This window comes from Leptopilina heterotoma, unplaced genomic scaffold (assembly GCF_015476425.1).
Source record: "Leptopilina heterotoma isolate Lh14 unplaced genomic scaffold, ASM1547642v1 Lhet_11, whole genome shotgun sequence".
NCBI classification, from domain to species: domain Eukaryota; kingdom Metazoa; phylum Arthropoda; class Insecta; order Hymenoptera; family Figitidae; genus Leptopilina; species Leptopilina heterotoma.
The window spans coordinates 2943627-2961322 of record NW_025110829.1 but is presented as its reverse complement, the minus strand read 5'-3'; the positions used below and the strand labels follow the sequence as shown (position 1 = coordinate 2961322).

Here is a 17696-nt window from a genome sequence, read left to right as displayed (position 1 = left end):
TATATTTTCTTTTTCAATTTCGAGCCTCACTAATTTTGTTTTATTAAAACAACGGAAAGAAAAATTGAAATGGAAGATTAAAGAATTTTATTCCAAGGGTCAAATTAAATCCCAGATATAGAGCTGAAATTGAGATCGAAATTTCTGGCGCTGGGATATAATCTCAACTCAATGAATCGGAAGAAAAATTGAGATCGAATGTCTTCAATATATCAAATTGCTTTTAAGGAAATGATTTTTGAAATCTCTATCCTTTTTTTTTTCTTTTTAAATTTTTAGGGACGATCACGAAGTCGAGTATGCTTCAGTGATTTGAATTGGAAAGAGCGTGGTAGAAGGGGACGTCACTGGCAGACTTTATTCTCAAAACGTGGAAGGGAATTCACGAAAAACGGCGAACCTTTACGGCACCTATTATCATCCGAGCTCATACGCTTGCAGCCAGGGTCCACCGAGCATTTACAACGGCTACCAGACGAATGGTTACATACCACATTTACAGGAGGATTATCGACCTATATACTTTTACGTGGCCCAGCCCTATACGATACCCTATACTTTTGCCAAAAGACCAAGACCATCCCCTTTACAAAAGCCAAGAAAAGCAAAAACTCACTGTCGCGTCAAGTTCTCCAAGAAGTTAAATACAGCGGAATTCGATCAGAAAGTAAAGCAAGGTGAATTCTCAAAGAGTCTCAATCAGGCACACTTTGCACAATCTCAGGGCCAAGGTAAATATTCCATTTCTCTGCCACAAGAGAAATTATAATATTTATAAACTTGTTGAATACGACATTTTCTTTATTAACTAAATAACGAGAGAGAGAGGATATTTTCCAACCATTCCTTATAAATTACGAAGATTGTTTGCTTTTATATTAACTAATGAATATATATATATATATCGATTTTCCTTTCACTATTTACGCAAAAAGATTTTTTTTCAACTTTCATGTTTATCTATCAAACTAGTTTATCAATAGATATAAAAATTTCAAATTTAATTTTCTCAATGTATTTTTTTTTATTTACTTACCCCATTTTTTTCCAGTAATTACTACGAACTTTTCGAAAACTGAATCAGTTGCGAGTGATCCTAGAATGACGTCCATGTTTCGAAGGGGCACCATATTTGCGACGTTCTTCCTCTCTTTAATTAGCGGGGGATTATTGTGTGGTGCGCTGGTAACACAACACTGGATTGAAGCCAAACCATGGATACCTGACGGACCCAAAAATAGTGCTGGAAAAATTCATTTTGGATTATTGAATGGCACTAAAGAGCTCAATTATGGTTATGGATGGAGGACACATCATTTCTCTGGTAAATTCAAAATTAATTCTTATTGGAAAAATAGTAAATTGAATTTTATAAGGACAAATTTATATTCAGCAACATTTTATAGAATGAAAATTTAATATTGTAATCAATTTTCAACTTGTAAAATTTTACTGTATCGTATTTTTTTAATGCAGAGTTTTTATAGTAGAGATATTTATAGCAAAGTAAATTATAACCAATTAATTATAAATTCAATAGAATGTATATTTAAGTTCTCATCAAGCAAAATATCTATTATAATCAGAGTTGCCATAAGAATTTATTTTTCTTTTCCCCTGACTTTTTACTTATTTCCAGATAGAATTTTGACTTTTTCCTGATCCCTATGAAAACAAATTCAAGAAAAGTTCAATTATAAAAAACAGGGTTTTCACAGGTCAGAGAAATCAGGAAAAATGAAATTGTACAGGAAAATCAAGCAATTTTATCAAAAATATATTTTATTGGTATATTTGGAATCCTTGATGCCTAAAACAAATAATTATGTGCGAAATTTAAAGTTCTGAGCAATGTACAGACAAAAGTCTGATTTTATATATATATATAGATACTAGAAAAATATCAAATCTCTAGAGTTAATACAAAAATCTTGGTTTTTGATGTACAAAAATATTTTTGAAAAACTTTAATTCTTTATGTTATTTTTCGCCTCAAAAACTTCTCATAATTACAATGAATTTTAAGACGATACCTCGATTTCTTCTCATTTCTGTAAATAAACTTTAAATACTTGAATTTTAAAATAACTATTTTAAGAAATTTCTTAAAAGTTCTTAATTATAATTAACTTAGAAATCATTACAGTTAAAAACAGTTGCAATTTTTAAATAAGTAATTCAATTTCAGAAGGTCTTAAATTAAGAATTTTGAAAATATCAATTACTGTGAAAAAAGTAATAATAATTAAATACTTATTTAAAAAATTATTTAAGTTTGAAATACTTTTGTTTAAATATCTAAAAAGAATGATAATATTTGAGAAATTTTAATTTTAAAGACATACAATTGAAATTTTGTGAAATCGAGTGGAAAATAAATTTTGTTAAATAATTTCATTAGAGATCTTTTAAAAAACTTGAATTTTCAAAGAATTTCAATTTAATAATTAGTAAATACTTAAATTTTACAGAGTCACAATTAAATGTATTTACATTAGTGTAAAAGTCACAGCTTCTATGTTCCATCTAAAATTATTAATTTTTAAAATATTTTAGATTAAATTTTCTTTTTAAAATTCTGATCAATTAGGTTTTTAAAATATTTCAGTTTTACTTTTTAAAGACAAATGAATTTTAATAAACAAGAATTAGAAATTTTCTGAAATAGTTGAACTTTTCTAAAACGTTATTAAAAATAATTGAATTTTATAAGAGTTGAGTTTACAATTTTTGTAAATAATTTAATTTCAAAAAAATTTGAATTGAAATTTTAGAAAATTTCCATATTAAATAATTTTAATGGAAAATTCTGAAAAAGTTAGTTTTTTGAAAAGTTATCTTTCAAACATTTTTGAAATTGAATGAATTTTTGTAAATTAGGTTACTAATCTATTAAATTAAAAATTTTTGAAAATTCGATTATTTTTAAACTTCAATGAAATCCTTTAGATCAAAGTATTGTTGTAAAATTCATTGTGATTCAAATGTTTGTAAAGTAAACTAAAAATGTAAGAAGATTTCGAGCTCTTTAACTATTTCAAAAATATTTTTGTCACCAAAAACCAGAATTTTTGTAATAATTCTAAATTTTTGTTATATTTCCCATATTTTTGATAATATTTCAAACCATTTCCCTGATTCCTCTGAGCTGTGACAACCCTGCAAATGGGATTTTTTTTGCAAAAACAAATTTGAATGACTATTTTTAATTTACAAAATACTTATAATGTAATGGCTTTTTTAAACTGAAACAATTTTAAATCTATTTAAAAGAATAAATTTATTTTAAAGTTTATGATCAACGTTACAGAAAAAAACTAATACCTTCTCATGTGATGAGAAAGTAATAATTTTTCTATTCAATTTTTTGTTTTTAGAACTATTCTATTCTGTTTTTGTCTGAAAAAAGTAGTTTCTTGATCAACAATTTTAAAAAGAACAAAAACTGTAAATAAAACATATACATACAGTGTTTTCCGCATAAACGTTTTTTTTCTTTCAGTTGTTGATCATAAACATTGTGTATTTCGTCGCTGAGGAAAATATTCAAATTCCATTGAAATTTTTTACTCGAAGGTTTCTGGGCTCACTAAACACAAATTCTTTAGTGATTTACAAAAATAAAAAAAATACAGATTTACAAAATTCGAAAAGCAGATCCAATTTAGTCAATCAATAAAATAAATAAGTTAATAAAATGAAATTGAAAAAAAATGAAGGCAAAAATTTTATTAAAAATATGTATAGAATTTCGAAGATCAGAAAATTTATAGTCAAATTCAAATTGTTTTAAACAAAAATTCCCTTAAGAAAAGTTGTTTAATTAAAAGTACTACCTACGTAGAAATTACTTGGATTAAAAATTAAGTTACAAACAATTTCTACTAGATAAATTTTTGATTATAAGCAAATTCTGATAGAAAATTCGGCCTTACAAAACTTTCCACTCATTGATATTTGAAACATTTTTTGAAATTCTGCTAAGAACTTAAAATATTCTATGTATATTTATTGTTTCAGGGTGGATACAAATTCTCTTTTTCAAAATTCCCTGATTTTTTCTTAACTAATTTTTTTTATCGTGATTAAAAAATTTTTAAATTACTTAAAATGCAGCATTGCAGATTAAAAATTTTATATTGTTTTTCAAGTAACAATTTAATTCATAAAGGAAACTATAAAATAATTAAAATTTTGTTTAAAACTTTTATTATAAAAAACAAACATCCACACTTTGTGGTTTCTTTCGATTAAAATTCTCTGACTTTTCCCTCAGTGTTGCCACAAGAATTTAATTTTGTTTCCCCTGATTTTTAGACAGATCACAGAATTTAGACTTCTTCCCAGACTCTATAATGAATATTCTAATTCACTTTAAAAATCATTAGATATGCAAGAAAATGTTTCTAATACATTTATTTTTAAATTTCTTGAAAATTGTAAAATTATTCAAAAAATCATCAATTTTTTAAAAATAAATATTTAATTAGAATTATTTTTTTACAAGAAAATTCAATTTCACATTCTTTAAAATTCAATTATTTTTTGAATTTTGAAGTAAAATTAATCTTTAAATAATTTATAAATAATAAATTATTTAAAGTTGATCAAGAATTTAGTTATATAAAATTATTTTCATAAGCAGAATAAATTTAATGTTTCATTATTAAAATTCGAGACGATTTTAAAGTTTATAAAGTGAATTAATAATAAAAATATTTATTATTTTTATTATTTTCTTCTTATTATAATTTAAAAATGGACATATTCTTTGTTTGATGAAATAAAAGGGGGAAATTATTTTTCCGGTAATATTAACTAGATGTGAAAGAGTATAAAAGTAGATAGTTAAAAGAAGATAAGTGTTCATCAGATAAAAGGGGAAAAATAAAAAAAGATCCTCCGCGAGTAGAAAAGAGAATTGCGAGTAAAATTTTTTTAAATTGGAGCTTTACGAAACTATGATATACGTACTGCGTGATACTGCATTCCAGGATTCGTTAGTCTCCTCGTTAGGAACAAGTTTGGCTGCGTAGACTTGTTGAAGAGTTTTTACTATGTTCAAGCATGCGTCTCCAAACCAGTTTAAATACAACTCGCACGTGTTATAAAATAGTCCTCCATGACATAACAAACCAGAGATATTTTACCTACAAATAAAAATAAAATTAACAGAATCTAATTGATATATTTCATTTAAATTCATATTATTTACATCTGTAATAATATAATCAGTAATAAACTAAATATCAGTAAATTGAAAATAGAATAATTATTATCATCATAAGTTTTCTTATAAAACACACTGAGAGAGATTTTGAGATTTTGTACAATTTTTGAAGGGATTTTTACAGATCCTTAAATCATAAAATAGATTTACCTTGTGGATTGTTGTCGTTTCCTCGCGTATCTCTTTCATTGGGGTAGGTCATACGTGTGACACTGTTTCGGTGAGACGAGGGGGCGGAATTCCCATAATAAGTACGAATCACGTTCTCGACGTAAGGCCGAGGATATTGTTGTCATCTGTCACGAGTTGTATCTACCTGAGGTATTGCTGTATGCATAATTCAAACAGCAAGTACATAATTCCTTCACCGTGACTTCTCTGTAAATATAATATTGATATTTTAGTAAACTTCTCTCAAATTAGTGTCATCATTTTTCAAAAAATACTCCCTTAATGATTAAATACGAAAAAGAGACGATCAACAATAAAAAAAATATTTCAGCATTTTTTTTTTGACAAACTAAAAAAAAAAGATTTTAGCTTTTCTACTGAAAAAATTAAATGATAAATTATAAATACACAAGAAAAAATACACAAGAATAATAAGGACAAAAAAAACGAAACTACACAAAAATGTTAATTTTCTATTATAGTATTTTTTGTCAAAAGAGTTAAAATTTCATTACCTATGTTAAATTTGATGAATTCTGATGGAACAGTGTAAATTAGTCAACTTGTAATTTATTAAAGAAAATACAGAGTTGACACAAACATTTAATTTTGTTTTTTTCTGACTTTTCGCTGATTTCCAGACAAAATTTTGACTTTTTCCCTGACCCTAAAGAATATTCTGATTCACTGGAAACATGATTAGATACTCAAAAAAATGTTCTATTACATTTATATATACGAATTTCCATAATTGTAAAATTATTCTAAAACAACAATAAATTCATTTTTAAATAAATATTTAATCATTATTATTTTTCCATGGGAACTAAGATTTTCAAAATTTCTAATTCTAATATTTATAAGAATACTTAATATTATAAAATATGAAGATATTTAATTATATAATAATTAAAGGTGACCAAGTGGAAAAAATCAGTATTTTATATTATAATATAAGAATATTGTTACTGTAACTTTTTCAAAATTATTTCCATCATTTCAATTCAATTATTATTTCCAAAAAATTTTAACTAAAATTATTCTTCTTTAAATTCATTATAATATTTAGTAATTTTTTATAAAGTTCTTTTGAGAAGGTTCAAATTAATTTGTTTACAATTCAATTTTACGAAATTTCGATTATTCGTAAATTCTACAATTAAATATACATTAGAAAATAAACAAGTTGTTCATTTCATGATCATTAAGCTTCCTCAATATAATATATACCAATCGTTTAATTTTTTATTTTAGAATAATTATTTTAAAGTGTTAAGATAAAATTTCAAAAAATACAAAATTTCAATTTTTTGTGAAAAATTAAAATATTTATTAATTCTACAAATTTGGATAAAATATATACTTTATATACATGAATCGATTCGTTTTTATGTCAGGTATGCAATTTTGCCAAGAATTAATAAAAATTTTAATATAGAAAAAAGTTATTTCAAAAAATCCAAAAATTAATTTTTTCAAAAATTAAAAAATTGTTAAAAAAAAAATTTTTTTTAGATATTTTTTAAAATCCTTCTGTCTGATTTTTGGTATTCGTGACCGTAATACACCTACAAAATTTTATCAAAATCCGTCAAGACGTGTAAGAGAAAATTTGTCCACAAGAATCGGTGACATACACACACACACACATACATCCGGACACTTGTTCCTCTCGACGAATTATATATACTACACTTGAAAATTTGTAAAAATAATTGATTCTAAAAAATTCGGAAATCGACATCACTATAAGGCTTCCTTTAAGAGGAAGCAAAACTTGAAATAATTTTAAAAAATTTCGATTTAGCTTTTTGAAAAAAATTATTTCCAGGAATTTTTAATTAAAAGTATGAAAAATTCAAATTTTCGAAGATTTTAATTTGTAACCATTACAAAATTCAGTATTATTTCTAAAAATTGCAATTTTTAGTAACTTCTCCAAAATTCAATTATTATCTAAAATTTTAACTGAAATTAATTTTTAAATCAATTTTTAATAGAAAATTCTACGAGAATTTAATTATTTAAATAAAAACAGATAATTTATTGAATAATTTTAATGTTTCTTAAAATTGAATTCTTGTACATAATTTTATCAACAAATTTTTAAATAATTGAATTCTTTTGACGAATTTTAAAGAATAATTACATTTTTCGTGGAATTCAATTGAAATTGTATAAAAAATAATTAAAATTCTGCAATGAGTTTTATTATCTATGAAAATACATAATTGAATTAGGTATTGCGAAGAATTTTATAAAAAATTTTCAAAAAATTGATTTTTTTAAAAAAAATTTATGGAAAATAATTAAATTCTTGTGATGAATATTGTTATTTACGAAAATAATTGACTTCCTCCGAATGATTTTATTATTATTTATGAAAATAATTAAATCCCTGAAAAGAATTTTAAAATTTATGAAAATAATTGAATTACTGCGAAGAATTTAATGTCAAATTTTAAAACATTTGATTTTATCGAAAAAATTTATGCAAATTCTATTTTAAATAATTGAATTCCTGTGAAATTTTAATTTTTTTTGGAAAATAATTGAATGTTCGTGTAGAGTATTATCAAAATTTTTGTTTAATAATTTAATTCTTTTGGGAAATTTTATAAAAATAGAATATTAAAAATCATTGAATTAAGAAAAATTTTTGAAAATAATTGAAATTTTGCTATGAATTTTACTAAAATTCCTGAAAATAATTGAATTTTGCTATTCATTTATAAAGATAATTGAAATGTTGACAATTTTTTTTAGATTTTTTGAAAATAATTGAATTTCTGCGAAGAATTTTAATATTTATTAAGATTGATTTCTTTCAAATGGCGTTGAATGTTTTTAAATTGAAACTAATTTGAAAAGAATTGAAATTAAAATTTTTCGAAAAAATACTTAATTAGATGATTTATAAGTAATAACTTCATGGAAGTTCTTCAATAGAATTTATTAAGTTATTTAAAATAAATTATTATCAGAAATAGAAAAAATTGAAGGTTTTTTTAGAATTTGTGGTAATTTCATAGTTTATGAGGCAAACAAAAAGACAGAAAAATTCATAATTTTTTTATAAATTCTAAACATTTAATTTTTTCCAGTATTTTTAATAAAAATCCCTGAATTTTTCCCTGATTTCCCTGACCTGTGGCAACCCTGAAATAAATTAGAAAATTAGAATACGATTCTGGTTGGCCACTGAAAAAATGAATTTATTTGTAGAATAAAAATGTTAAATTCTTGTTGAATTCTTTTTTAGTTTCCAAACTAATTGAACAAGATCCATTGGTAATGTCATGGGGCTTGTGGTTTGGAACTTTGGTGACAACATGTGCAGCCTTGTTAGCTGCAGCACTTGCCGCACTTTTGGCTGTCTTAAACACGGCCACAACACCGAGAAGTAAAATATTTTCCGTACCCGGCATTTATTTTATCAACATTTTGGCACGTAAGTAACTTAAATTCTGCAAAAAAATAATAAATATTATTTTTACGATTCCTGTAAAAATAGAAAATTAATAAAAGAAGAGAGAAAGAACACTAAATGAAATGAATTAGAAATAAACATTCTATATTGCAAATTTTTTTTTAACATTCAAAGGAAAAGAAAATTAATTTAAAGGAATTCGAGTTTCATTAGAAAAAATATACTGTTATAATTAGTAGCTCGTAAAATAAGTGCATTTTATAACATTAAGTTGGAATCAAGTGCGTGAAATTGAATATTTAAGATTTAAGACGATCATTACGTGAGGATAGCACAGCATTATATACAGCGAAATAAGGAAGTAAGAGATAATTTATCACATTCGTCTATCTAAAAACAGATTTTACTCATTGAATTTCTTTTTTTATTATGCCAATCATTTAAATGTACTAATCAACTCTCGACGTTAATTAAAAATACTAATGATTCACAGACTTCTTTATAAAGAAAAAAGAGAAATAGATAATCAATCTATTGACAGATAATATTCCATAAAGCTTAATTTATAAGAGCACTTTTAATTAGATAAAAGTTCTTAATATAATAATATGTGACCTGGTCTATGAAAAGGGACCTTACGTGTCAAAAAATCATTTTTTACTTTTTTGTTGATTCGGATAGGGTTTGAAACGCTCTTTAAGATGGTGAAAACCAAAAAATCATAAGTTGATTAGAAGTTTAAAAAAAAATTTTAAGTTAAAAGAAACAAGAGTAAAAATACGAAAAAACTGATTTTTTGTTATTATACAAATTAAAATAACGAAGACGATAATTTTTTATTATTTAGAAAAGTTGACAGTTTCTTTGACAACTGTCAACAGTTAAAATTCAAATTTTATATCTTATTCGTAATTAGCGACCTCAAAAACCTTTTTTTATAAAAAACGATCACTTTTTAGAGAAGTTGACAGCTGTCAACTGTCAAATTGTCAATTTAACATCATATTCGTAATCAGCGGCCTCGGTAACCCTTACAAACATGTGTCACTTATTTATACTTATTGTTGCTAGTTAGAAAACTTAGATTATTTTTTCTATGTTTGGGGAGTTTGTTATTAATTTATATAAACAATTATTAAAAAAAAAAATTTCATTACTTGTATGTTATTTATTTAGATACTGTGATTCACGGTGAAGAAAATAAGCCTAAATTGATTAAAAAATATTAATATTTAAAAAAGTTACAAGGGTTTTTCTAAGTTAAACTTTAACTGCTGTTTTCTCGAAAACTTGTTTTCGCACGTAAGGTCCCTTTTCACTGTCCAGGTCACATATAGTATTTCATAATATTTTCTTTTGTCCGTGATTTCAATTATTGGAAAAATGTCCTTAAAGAGTAAATATTAAAAGATATTGACAAATATAAATTAATTAAACAGTAAAATAAATTCGAAACGAAAAATTCAAACTAGAGCAATAAATTGTTTTATGAAAAACAAATATTAATATTTTATATACACTTTCTTATTTATTAAAATTACTGATTTTATTCTACTTTTGTCTTCTTCTATTTTCAGTATTATTATGCGCCGCCAGTAATGGCACATGGTTGGCACAATATTACACAAAATTGTATGGAAACGTATTGCCGAAGGAAAATATAAACGAAAAATGGACCAGTGAAGGATCTGCTGAATTCGGTTATTCATTCTGGTAAGAGAAAATTAACAAAAACGGAAAAAATAAAAAACTGTTAATTAAAAAATAACAATAGAACCATAAAAAAAGATATGAAAAAATTCATTTATAATTTTTCCGAAAATTCAAAACAAAAGTTTTCAATTTGTTTTTTTTTTTTTTTAATGAACTGTTGTTACACACAAAGTAAACTGAAAATATTGAAAAAACTTTTAATTTAGGAAAAATAAAATAATTAAACGAACTGTAAATTAAAATTGTATGGAAACAATTAAAATTATTAAAACAATCCATTACTGTAATCAAAAGAATTAAAATGATCAAATAAAACTCGAACATTCGCTTACAATTTTTAAAATTATGAAAATATTTAAATTCTGAAAAACACAAATATTTTAATTATTTCCATATAAAAAGCCTTAAAAAGAACCTGAAAACAAAAAAGAACTGAAGAGGTTAATTAAAAATTAAACTAAATAAAAAGAATTTAAATTCATAAAAATTAAATAAAATATGGAAACTTATTTTCATATTTAATTTTTCAAATATAAATAAAAAACGAAAACAAAAGTTTCCTTTCTTTTTTATTTAACGAATTAACAAAACAAAATATTAATAATTTGAATTATGGTTATTAATTTATGAAGCTGAAATTTTTAAAAACGGAAAATCAAAAATGAATGTTTTTTAAGTCAAATTTATCTTTAATTTTCATGTGTGTTAATTTTTGGGAAATTAAATGTTACTTAACATTACTTAATTGCTCAAAAATATCTTGAATTAATTTGTAAAAATGTTGCGGACTTCGGCCTTATATTAATTTTAAAAAATTAAAATTTTAAATAACTTAAACTTAAAACTTAGTGACAAAAATTAATATATAAAGCAGGGACCGACACGAACATGAAAAAACACGAAAATTCGTATCCGTGTCGTGTCTTGACACGAATTTTTCGTGAAAACCCCTGATATAAAGTCTGAAAATATTGAAAAATTAAAATTAACAATTAAAAGTTTACTTTCAATTTTAAAAATGAATAAATTATTTCCATTTCTGATTTTTAAGAAAGAAATTAAAGTTTTCAATTTTATATTGAAAATTTATTTTTAAATTGCCTCCTTGCCTTCTGAAAAATAATAGAAAGTGAATATAAATTAAAATAATAAATTATCTTTTCAGGTTTGTCGTATCTGCCGGTGTTGTGCATCTCATTAGCATTGCTTTGATCGGTTGGGGATCTGGAAAAAACAAGAGCGATCGCCTGGAACCGATTCCTCCTCTAGAAGAAAAGACTGCAGCAGCCATAATGCTATACTAATTTTTTTTTAATCCCCCAAGACTATCGTCGTTTTTTTTTACAAAAACGTTAATAATAATATTAATATGTCTCTAATCCGATATTTTTTATATAAAAAGAAAGAAAAAATATTTTCACAAGAACTTTACGAATTCATCAAAAATGAAAATTTAATTTAATTCATCTAATTAAACAGACAAGTAAAGTGCTATTATACGTGGATAAATGGTAAAAATTAAGAATAAAAATCAACATACATATTTAATGAGTAGTTAAGTAAATTAGCATAACGCTAATTAAATTGCAGTTTCATAGAAGAATTCGCTAAGTTTGTCGTGGAAAAATAAATTTTAATAAAAATGTGCCTCTTCCTTAGTTTATAAAACTAAATGTAAATAGAAAATGTGTGGAAGATTTTTTTTTTATATTCTTATTTATTACATGACAGACTTATAGGTCGTACAAATACAGTATTCATACGTACCATTGTGTTTTTATTTCGTATGCCTTTTTATACCCCAAAATTAAAAAAGAAAGATCTAGTATCTTATTTCTATTAAAGAAAAAAATAACGCACGTCTTTTTCAAACATTACTATTCTTTTAAAGATAATTCACCGCAGCGGGTAATAAATATCCAAGATTTTCAAGTTTTAAATTATCATCTTCTTTGTAAAGTTAAATTATGTTTATTTACGTACTAATTATAATAATTTACTAATAGCATAAACATAACTTGAAAAATTTTTCTTAATTTCTTATTCGTAACTATACTTGTAAAAATGACAAGAATATTATTATAAATTAATCAAATCATTTAGTAGAATAATAGTAAAAAGGACTAATAATTTTTTTGCTGTTTTTAATTAAATATCTTTATGATTAATTAAAAACAGCAATAAAACTGATACAATTTTAAAAATTAAGTTAATTTAATTCTGAAAAACCAACCACAGGTGAATTACTTTAAGAGAAACACTAATGAGAAATCTTATTTTAGTTACAAAAAATGCAAAAAATCTAATATCGAGTGCTTTTCAATTATTTTTAAGCATATAATATAAGAATTGAAATTTACGTTGCTTAATTTTTACCGCACACATAATCATTCATTTGCAATTCGTAACATTGTAAAATTTTACAAAAAAACAATTGCAATATTTTCTCTAATATTAAAAATCTATGGATGGTAAAATATCCAAGTATTTCGTACACTTGAAAACAGAAATAGTAAATTTTTCCTTTGAACTCCCTCCACATTTTTTATTAATTGATATTTACAATGCATTTTCTTTTTATCAAGTGAAAAATACATTATAATAATCGTAAGTTTCCTTTCCGTTAGCAAATTTTCTGCATTCATTTGTTTGTTTTGAAAATTAATTTTTGTGGATTATTGTCATTTTTTATTTTTATTTAATGTCAAACTTTTTAACGGTTAGGTGCCTATGTAGAATTTACAAGACGCATTCCTGTTCTCCATATTTAGTTCTATATACAATTTATTGTATTGAATTAAATTTTTAATTAACTAAATAATGTTATCATTTAGTCTAAAGGTAGGTGTCCATAATTTAATATTACCATTATTTTAATATATTGTTAAAAGATATTTGATCAAATTTATTTTAATTCATTTTTATTTTTACTTCTAGATATCCTATGTATAAAATTATTAGTTATTAATTTTAAATAATTATTTTTATAATTTGTATAAAAATCTATTTATAAATTTGTATAATTTTTAACTTGCAAAATTGTAAGTAATATATCTAATTATTAAAAATACAATATTTATATTTCATTATTTTTATGAAATTTAATTAATATTTGTATATTTATATCCTCGAAATATTATTTTACTTAATAGTAATTTAATAAAAGTTTTATTGCATAGAATTATTATCTAATGTTTATTTTATAAACTTTTAAAATGTCTTAATTTTAAAGTCACCAAATACGTGATTCATAGAATAATCCACAAATCAATGAAAATCTATTGTTAATTTTTTCAATTAAAAATAAATTATATCAAAAATCTATTCTCAATATTTAAATAATGTCAATATTAAGTCTATGACAAAAATTCCATTACATATTTTTTATTTTCCTGACTTTTTCCTAATTTTTATCCAAAATATTTAAGTTTTTCTTATCCTGCTAATAAATTGAATTCCTGCAATGAATTTTAATACTCATGAAAGAATTTAACTAATATTTATAAAAATAATGTCATTCTTGAGAAGAATTTTATAAAATTTTTTAAATAATTGATTTCTTTCGACTAATTTTATGCAAATTCTAATTTAAATAATTGAATTCCTGAGAAATTTTTATTATTCATGAAAAAATTTTTAAAATAACTGAATTCTGTTTGGAAATTTTATGAAAATAGTATATATTGAAAATCATTGAATTGTGAAAAGTTTGTAAAAATAATTAAACTTTACAAAGAATTTTATTAAAATTTTTTACAATAAATTTACAATAAATTTTAAAATAATGGAATTTCCAAGAAGAAATTTATTACTTTTGAGCAATTCCATGTGAAGTGATCGACGATTTTTGGACATTGTTAGCAATTTTCTTGAAACTTTTTTTCCTTGTAGCTATAAGGATAAGATATGATAAAGTGAAGGCGATTTTGAAAATTTCGAAAAAATTTTGAAAATATTCAAATTTAAAAATTTATGTACTAATTTTTTAAAATTAAGATAACTCCAGTTGTTTTCAATATTTTTTCAAAATTTTTTTTTTCAATTTCTCAGTAGTATAACTAGTACTTTTTAAATAAATTTTTTAGAAACAAAAATTTTTAGAAATTATTAAAAATTTTTTTTTAAATTTTTTGAAAAACACCCCCCCTCCGATTTTTTTTATAATGATAGCCAAAAGTAATAAGAAAATTTTCGTAAAAGTTTTATAATGGGATCGCGATAACTTTTCGAGAAATCAACGAAAAAGTCTATGGCGCCCCGTTGAGACTGACGCGCTCACGTACGTATGTCCAAGAAGTTGGCAACGCCATTTCATTTTTTCTCATCAAAATTTTGATAAAACTAAAAAACGAAAATTGTGCTACACTTAGAAAACGATAACAAATATTGTGCTGAAAAAAAATTAAAATATTTTTTAAAAATTAAAAAAAATTTCTTATTATACTTCAATTTTTTTGAATATTTTTCCAAAAATCAAAATTTTGAAAAAATAAATTTTGTGCTGAATTGTTCTCAGCGAGGACAATAAAAAAAGTGTATAAGAGTTTTTGAAAAAGTTAATAATTATTCAAGAAAATCATATTTTTTGAGTCTAAAATTTTTTGAATATTTTTCAAAAATCATAATTTTGAAAAAATAAATTTTGTGCTGAATTGTGCTCGGCGAGCACAATAAAAAAGTCTAAAAAACAATTTTACAACAGTTTTACAACAGCTCTATCTCATTCATTGCAATGAATAGAATTGTTTTAATTAAATTACTATTTTAGCTATATATGTGATTTTAATATTATGTACCTGCATACTTCTAAAAAAATAGTAGCCCACAATTCCCTGAATGCTTCATTTTACAAAAAGCTTTGTATTATTTTTTTATTTAAATTTCATGCAAATTTTTTTTGGAGTCGAAGTAAAAGAAAAAGAAACAATATATATTAAAAATTTTTTTAACTAGGCAATTCTTTTAAATTCTTGTAAAAACTTGAACGCCCAAAATAAATATTTTATTGCAATTTTCAGTTGGTTGTTGTTTATGACTTATAGGTAATTGGGAAATACTGTAAAGTTATAAAATGCTAATGAAAAATTTACTTTTGACAAACAAAAGAAAATAAAAAAATTGGATGATCAAAAATTTTTAAAAATTGTTAAATAATGGAGGTGACCCACAATTCCCCAATTTCCTCTATGATTATTCTCAAACAATTCTTCAACTTTTTGAAACATTGTTTTGAGACTGTATTATTGTGCTCACGAGCACAATTCGGGACAAATTTTATTTTTCCAAACTTTTGATTTTTCAAAAAGGTTCAAAAAGTGTGATTTTTTTAAATAATTATTAACTTGTACAATTGTTCTTAGACTTTTTTATTGTCCTCGCTGAGAACAATTCAGCACAAATTTTATTTTTTCAAAATTTTGATTTTTGAAAAATGTTCAAAAAAATTGAAGTATAATAAGAAATTTTTTTTAATTTTTAAAAAATATTTTAATTTTTTTCCACAATTTTCGTTTTTTAGTTTTATCAAAATTTTGATGAGAAAAAATGAAATGGCGTTGCCAACTTCTTGGACATACGTACGTGAGTGCGTCAGTCTCAACGGGGCGCCATAGACTTTTTCGTTGATTTCTCGAAAAGTTATCGCGATCCCATTATAAAACTTTTACGAAAATTTTCTTATTACTTTTGGCTATCATTATAAAAAAAATAAAAAAAATCGGAGGGGGGGTGTTTTTCAAAAAATTTAAAAAAAAATTTTTTTTTGAAAAATTTTTAATAATTTCTAAAAATTTTTGTTTCTAAAAAATTTATTTAAAAAGTACTAGTTATTCAAAATTTTTTCGAAATTTTCAAAATCGCCTTCACTTTATCATATCTTATCCTTATAGCTACAAGGAAAAAAAGTTTCAAGAAAATTGCTAACAATGTCCAAAAATCGTCGATCACTTCACATGGAATTGCTCTTTTAAAAATAATTGAATTATTGTGATGAATATTGTTATTTATCAAAATAATTGAATTTTGCAAAGAATTTTATTAAAATACCTCAAAATAAATTAACTTTTGGGAATAATCTTCTTATTTATCGATATAATTGAATACTTTTGATGAATTATTTATAATAATAATTGAGTAGTTGTTAAGAATTTTATTAAAATTTTCAAAAATAATTTAATTCCTTTGAGAAATTTTATTATTTTTGGAAATAATTGAATTATTGCGGAAAAGTTTATTAAAATGTTTAAAAAGAATTGGATTTTTGTGCAAAATTTTGTTATTTTTAAAAGTAATTGAATTCTTCATAAGAATTTTATGAACATTGTTTTAAATGATTGATTTTTTCGATATATAATAAATATTATGAAAATCTTATTAGTTTAAATAATTGAATTCTTGTGGAAAACTTTATTTTTGAAAATAACTAACAGTTATGTTAGTTTCGAAAGATACGGAATTCTTTGTTTAAAAAGCTAAGTGCTAAGTAAATAATTATTTTTTCAATTTTTAGAATAATTAAAATTTTCGTAATCAAAATTATTTTTAAAATTAACTATAATAATCGTCGTATTCAGTCCATTCTGTCCAGTCTGTCCACACTTGAAGTTAGACTATTGTGCATGCTTTTGTTTTTTTGATATATTCTGATAGATAATATTATACGTCATTATTTTTTCACTAATTTTTTAATTTAATAATATTATTTTTATTTCTCAAATAATTCAAAAATATTTTTATTAATTTAAAAAAGTTATTAATGTTATTATATTATTCATTATTTCCTTTGTTTCTAAAAAATAAATCTTGCAAAATATTTTCTTTTTTTTTTATGAAAAACTTAATTACTTGACAAAATTTTGACTTCTTCCCTAACCCTAAAGAAAATTCTGATACACTCTAAAAATAATTAGACACTCAAAAAATGTTCTATTACATTTATTTAGCAATTTCTGAAATTATTTAAAAAAAACATCAATAACTTCTTTTCTAAATAAATTTTAATCATTATTATTTTCTCACAGGAATAAATTATTTTTAATAATTTTTGAAAAAATTTCTTTGACAATTTTAAAATCCATTTGTTTACAAATCAATTTTACGAAATTTAAATTATTCAGAAATTCTTCAATTAAATACGAATTAAAAAATAAACAC

General features: G+C 23.1%; 1 protein-coding gene and 1 long non-coding RNA gene across 2 annotated transcripts in view; one reads left to right on the top strand and one right to left on the bottom strand.

The window, feature by feature from the left end:
• LOC122504173 overlaps positions 1–1162 on the bottom strand; it is a 40154-nt gene extending 38992 nt beyond the window's left edge. The window contains exon 1 of the long non-coding RNA XR_006301811.1: positions 1037–1162. This is a non-coding gene — a long non-coding RNA (uncharacterized LOC122504173). The remainder of the gene's footprint in view (positions 1–1036) is intronic.
• LOC122504147 lies at positions 1102–12310 on the top strand. The gene is made up of 4 exons (XM_043615081.1): positions 1102–1324; positions 8664–8852; positions 10409–10544; positions 11710–12310. The coding sequence occupies exons 1-4, from the start codon at positions 1102–1104 to the stop codon at positions 11846–11848; spliced, it is 687 nt and encodes a 228-aa protein (XP_043471016.1). The 3' UTR covers positions 11849–12310.
• Positions 12311–17696: the final 5386 nt, after the last annotated feature.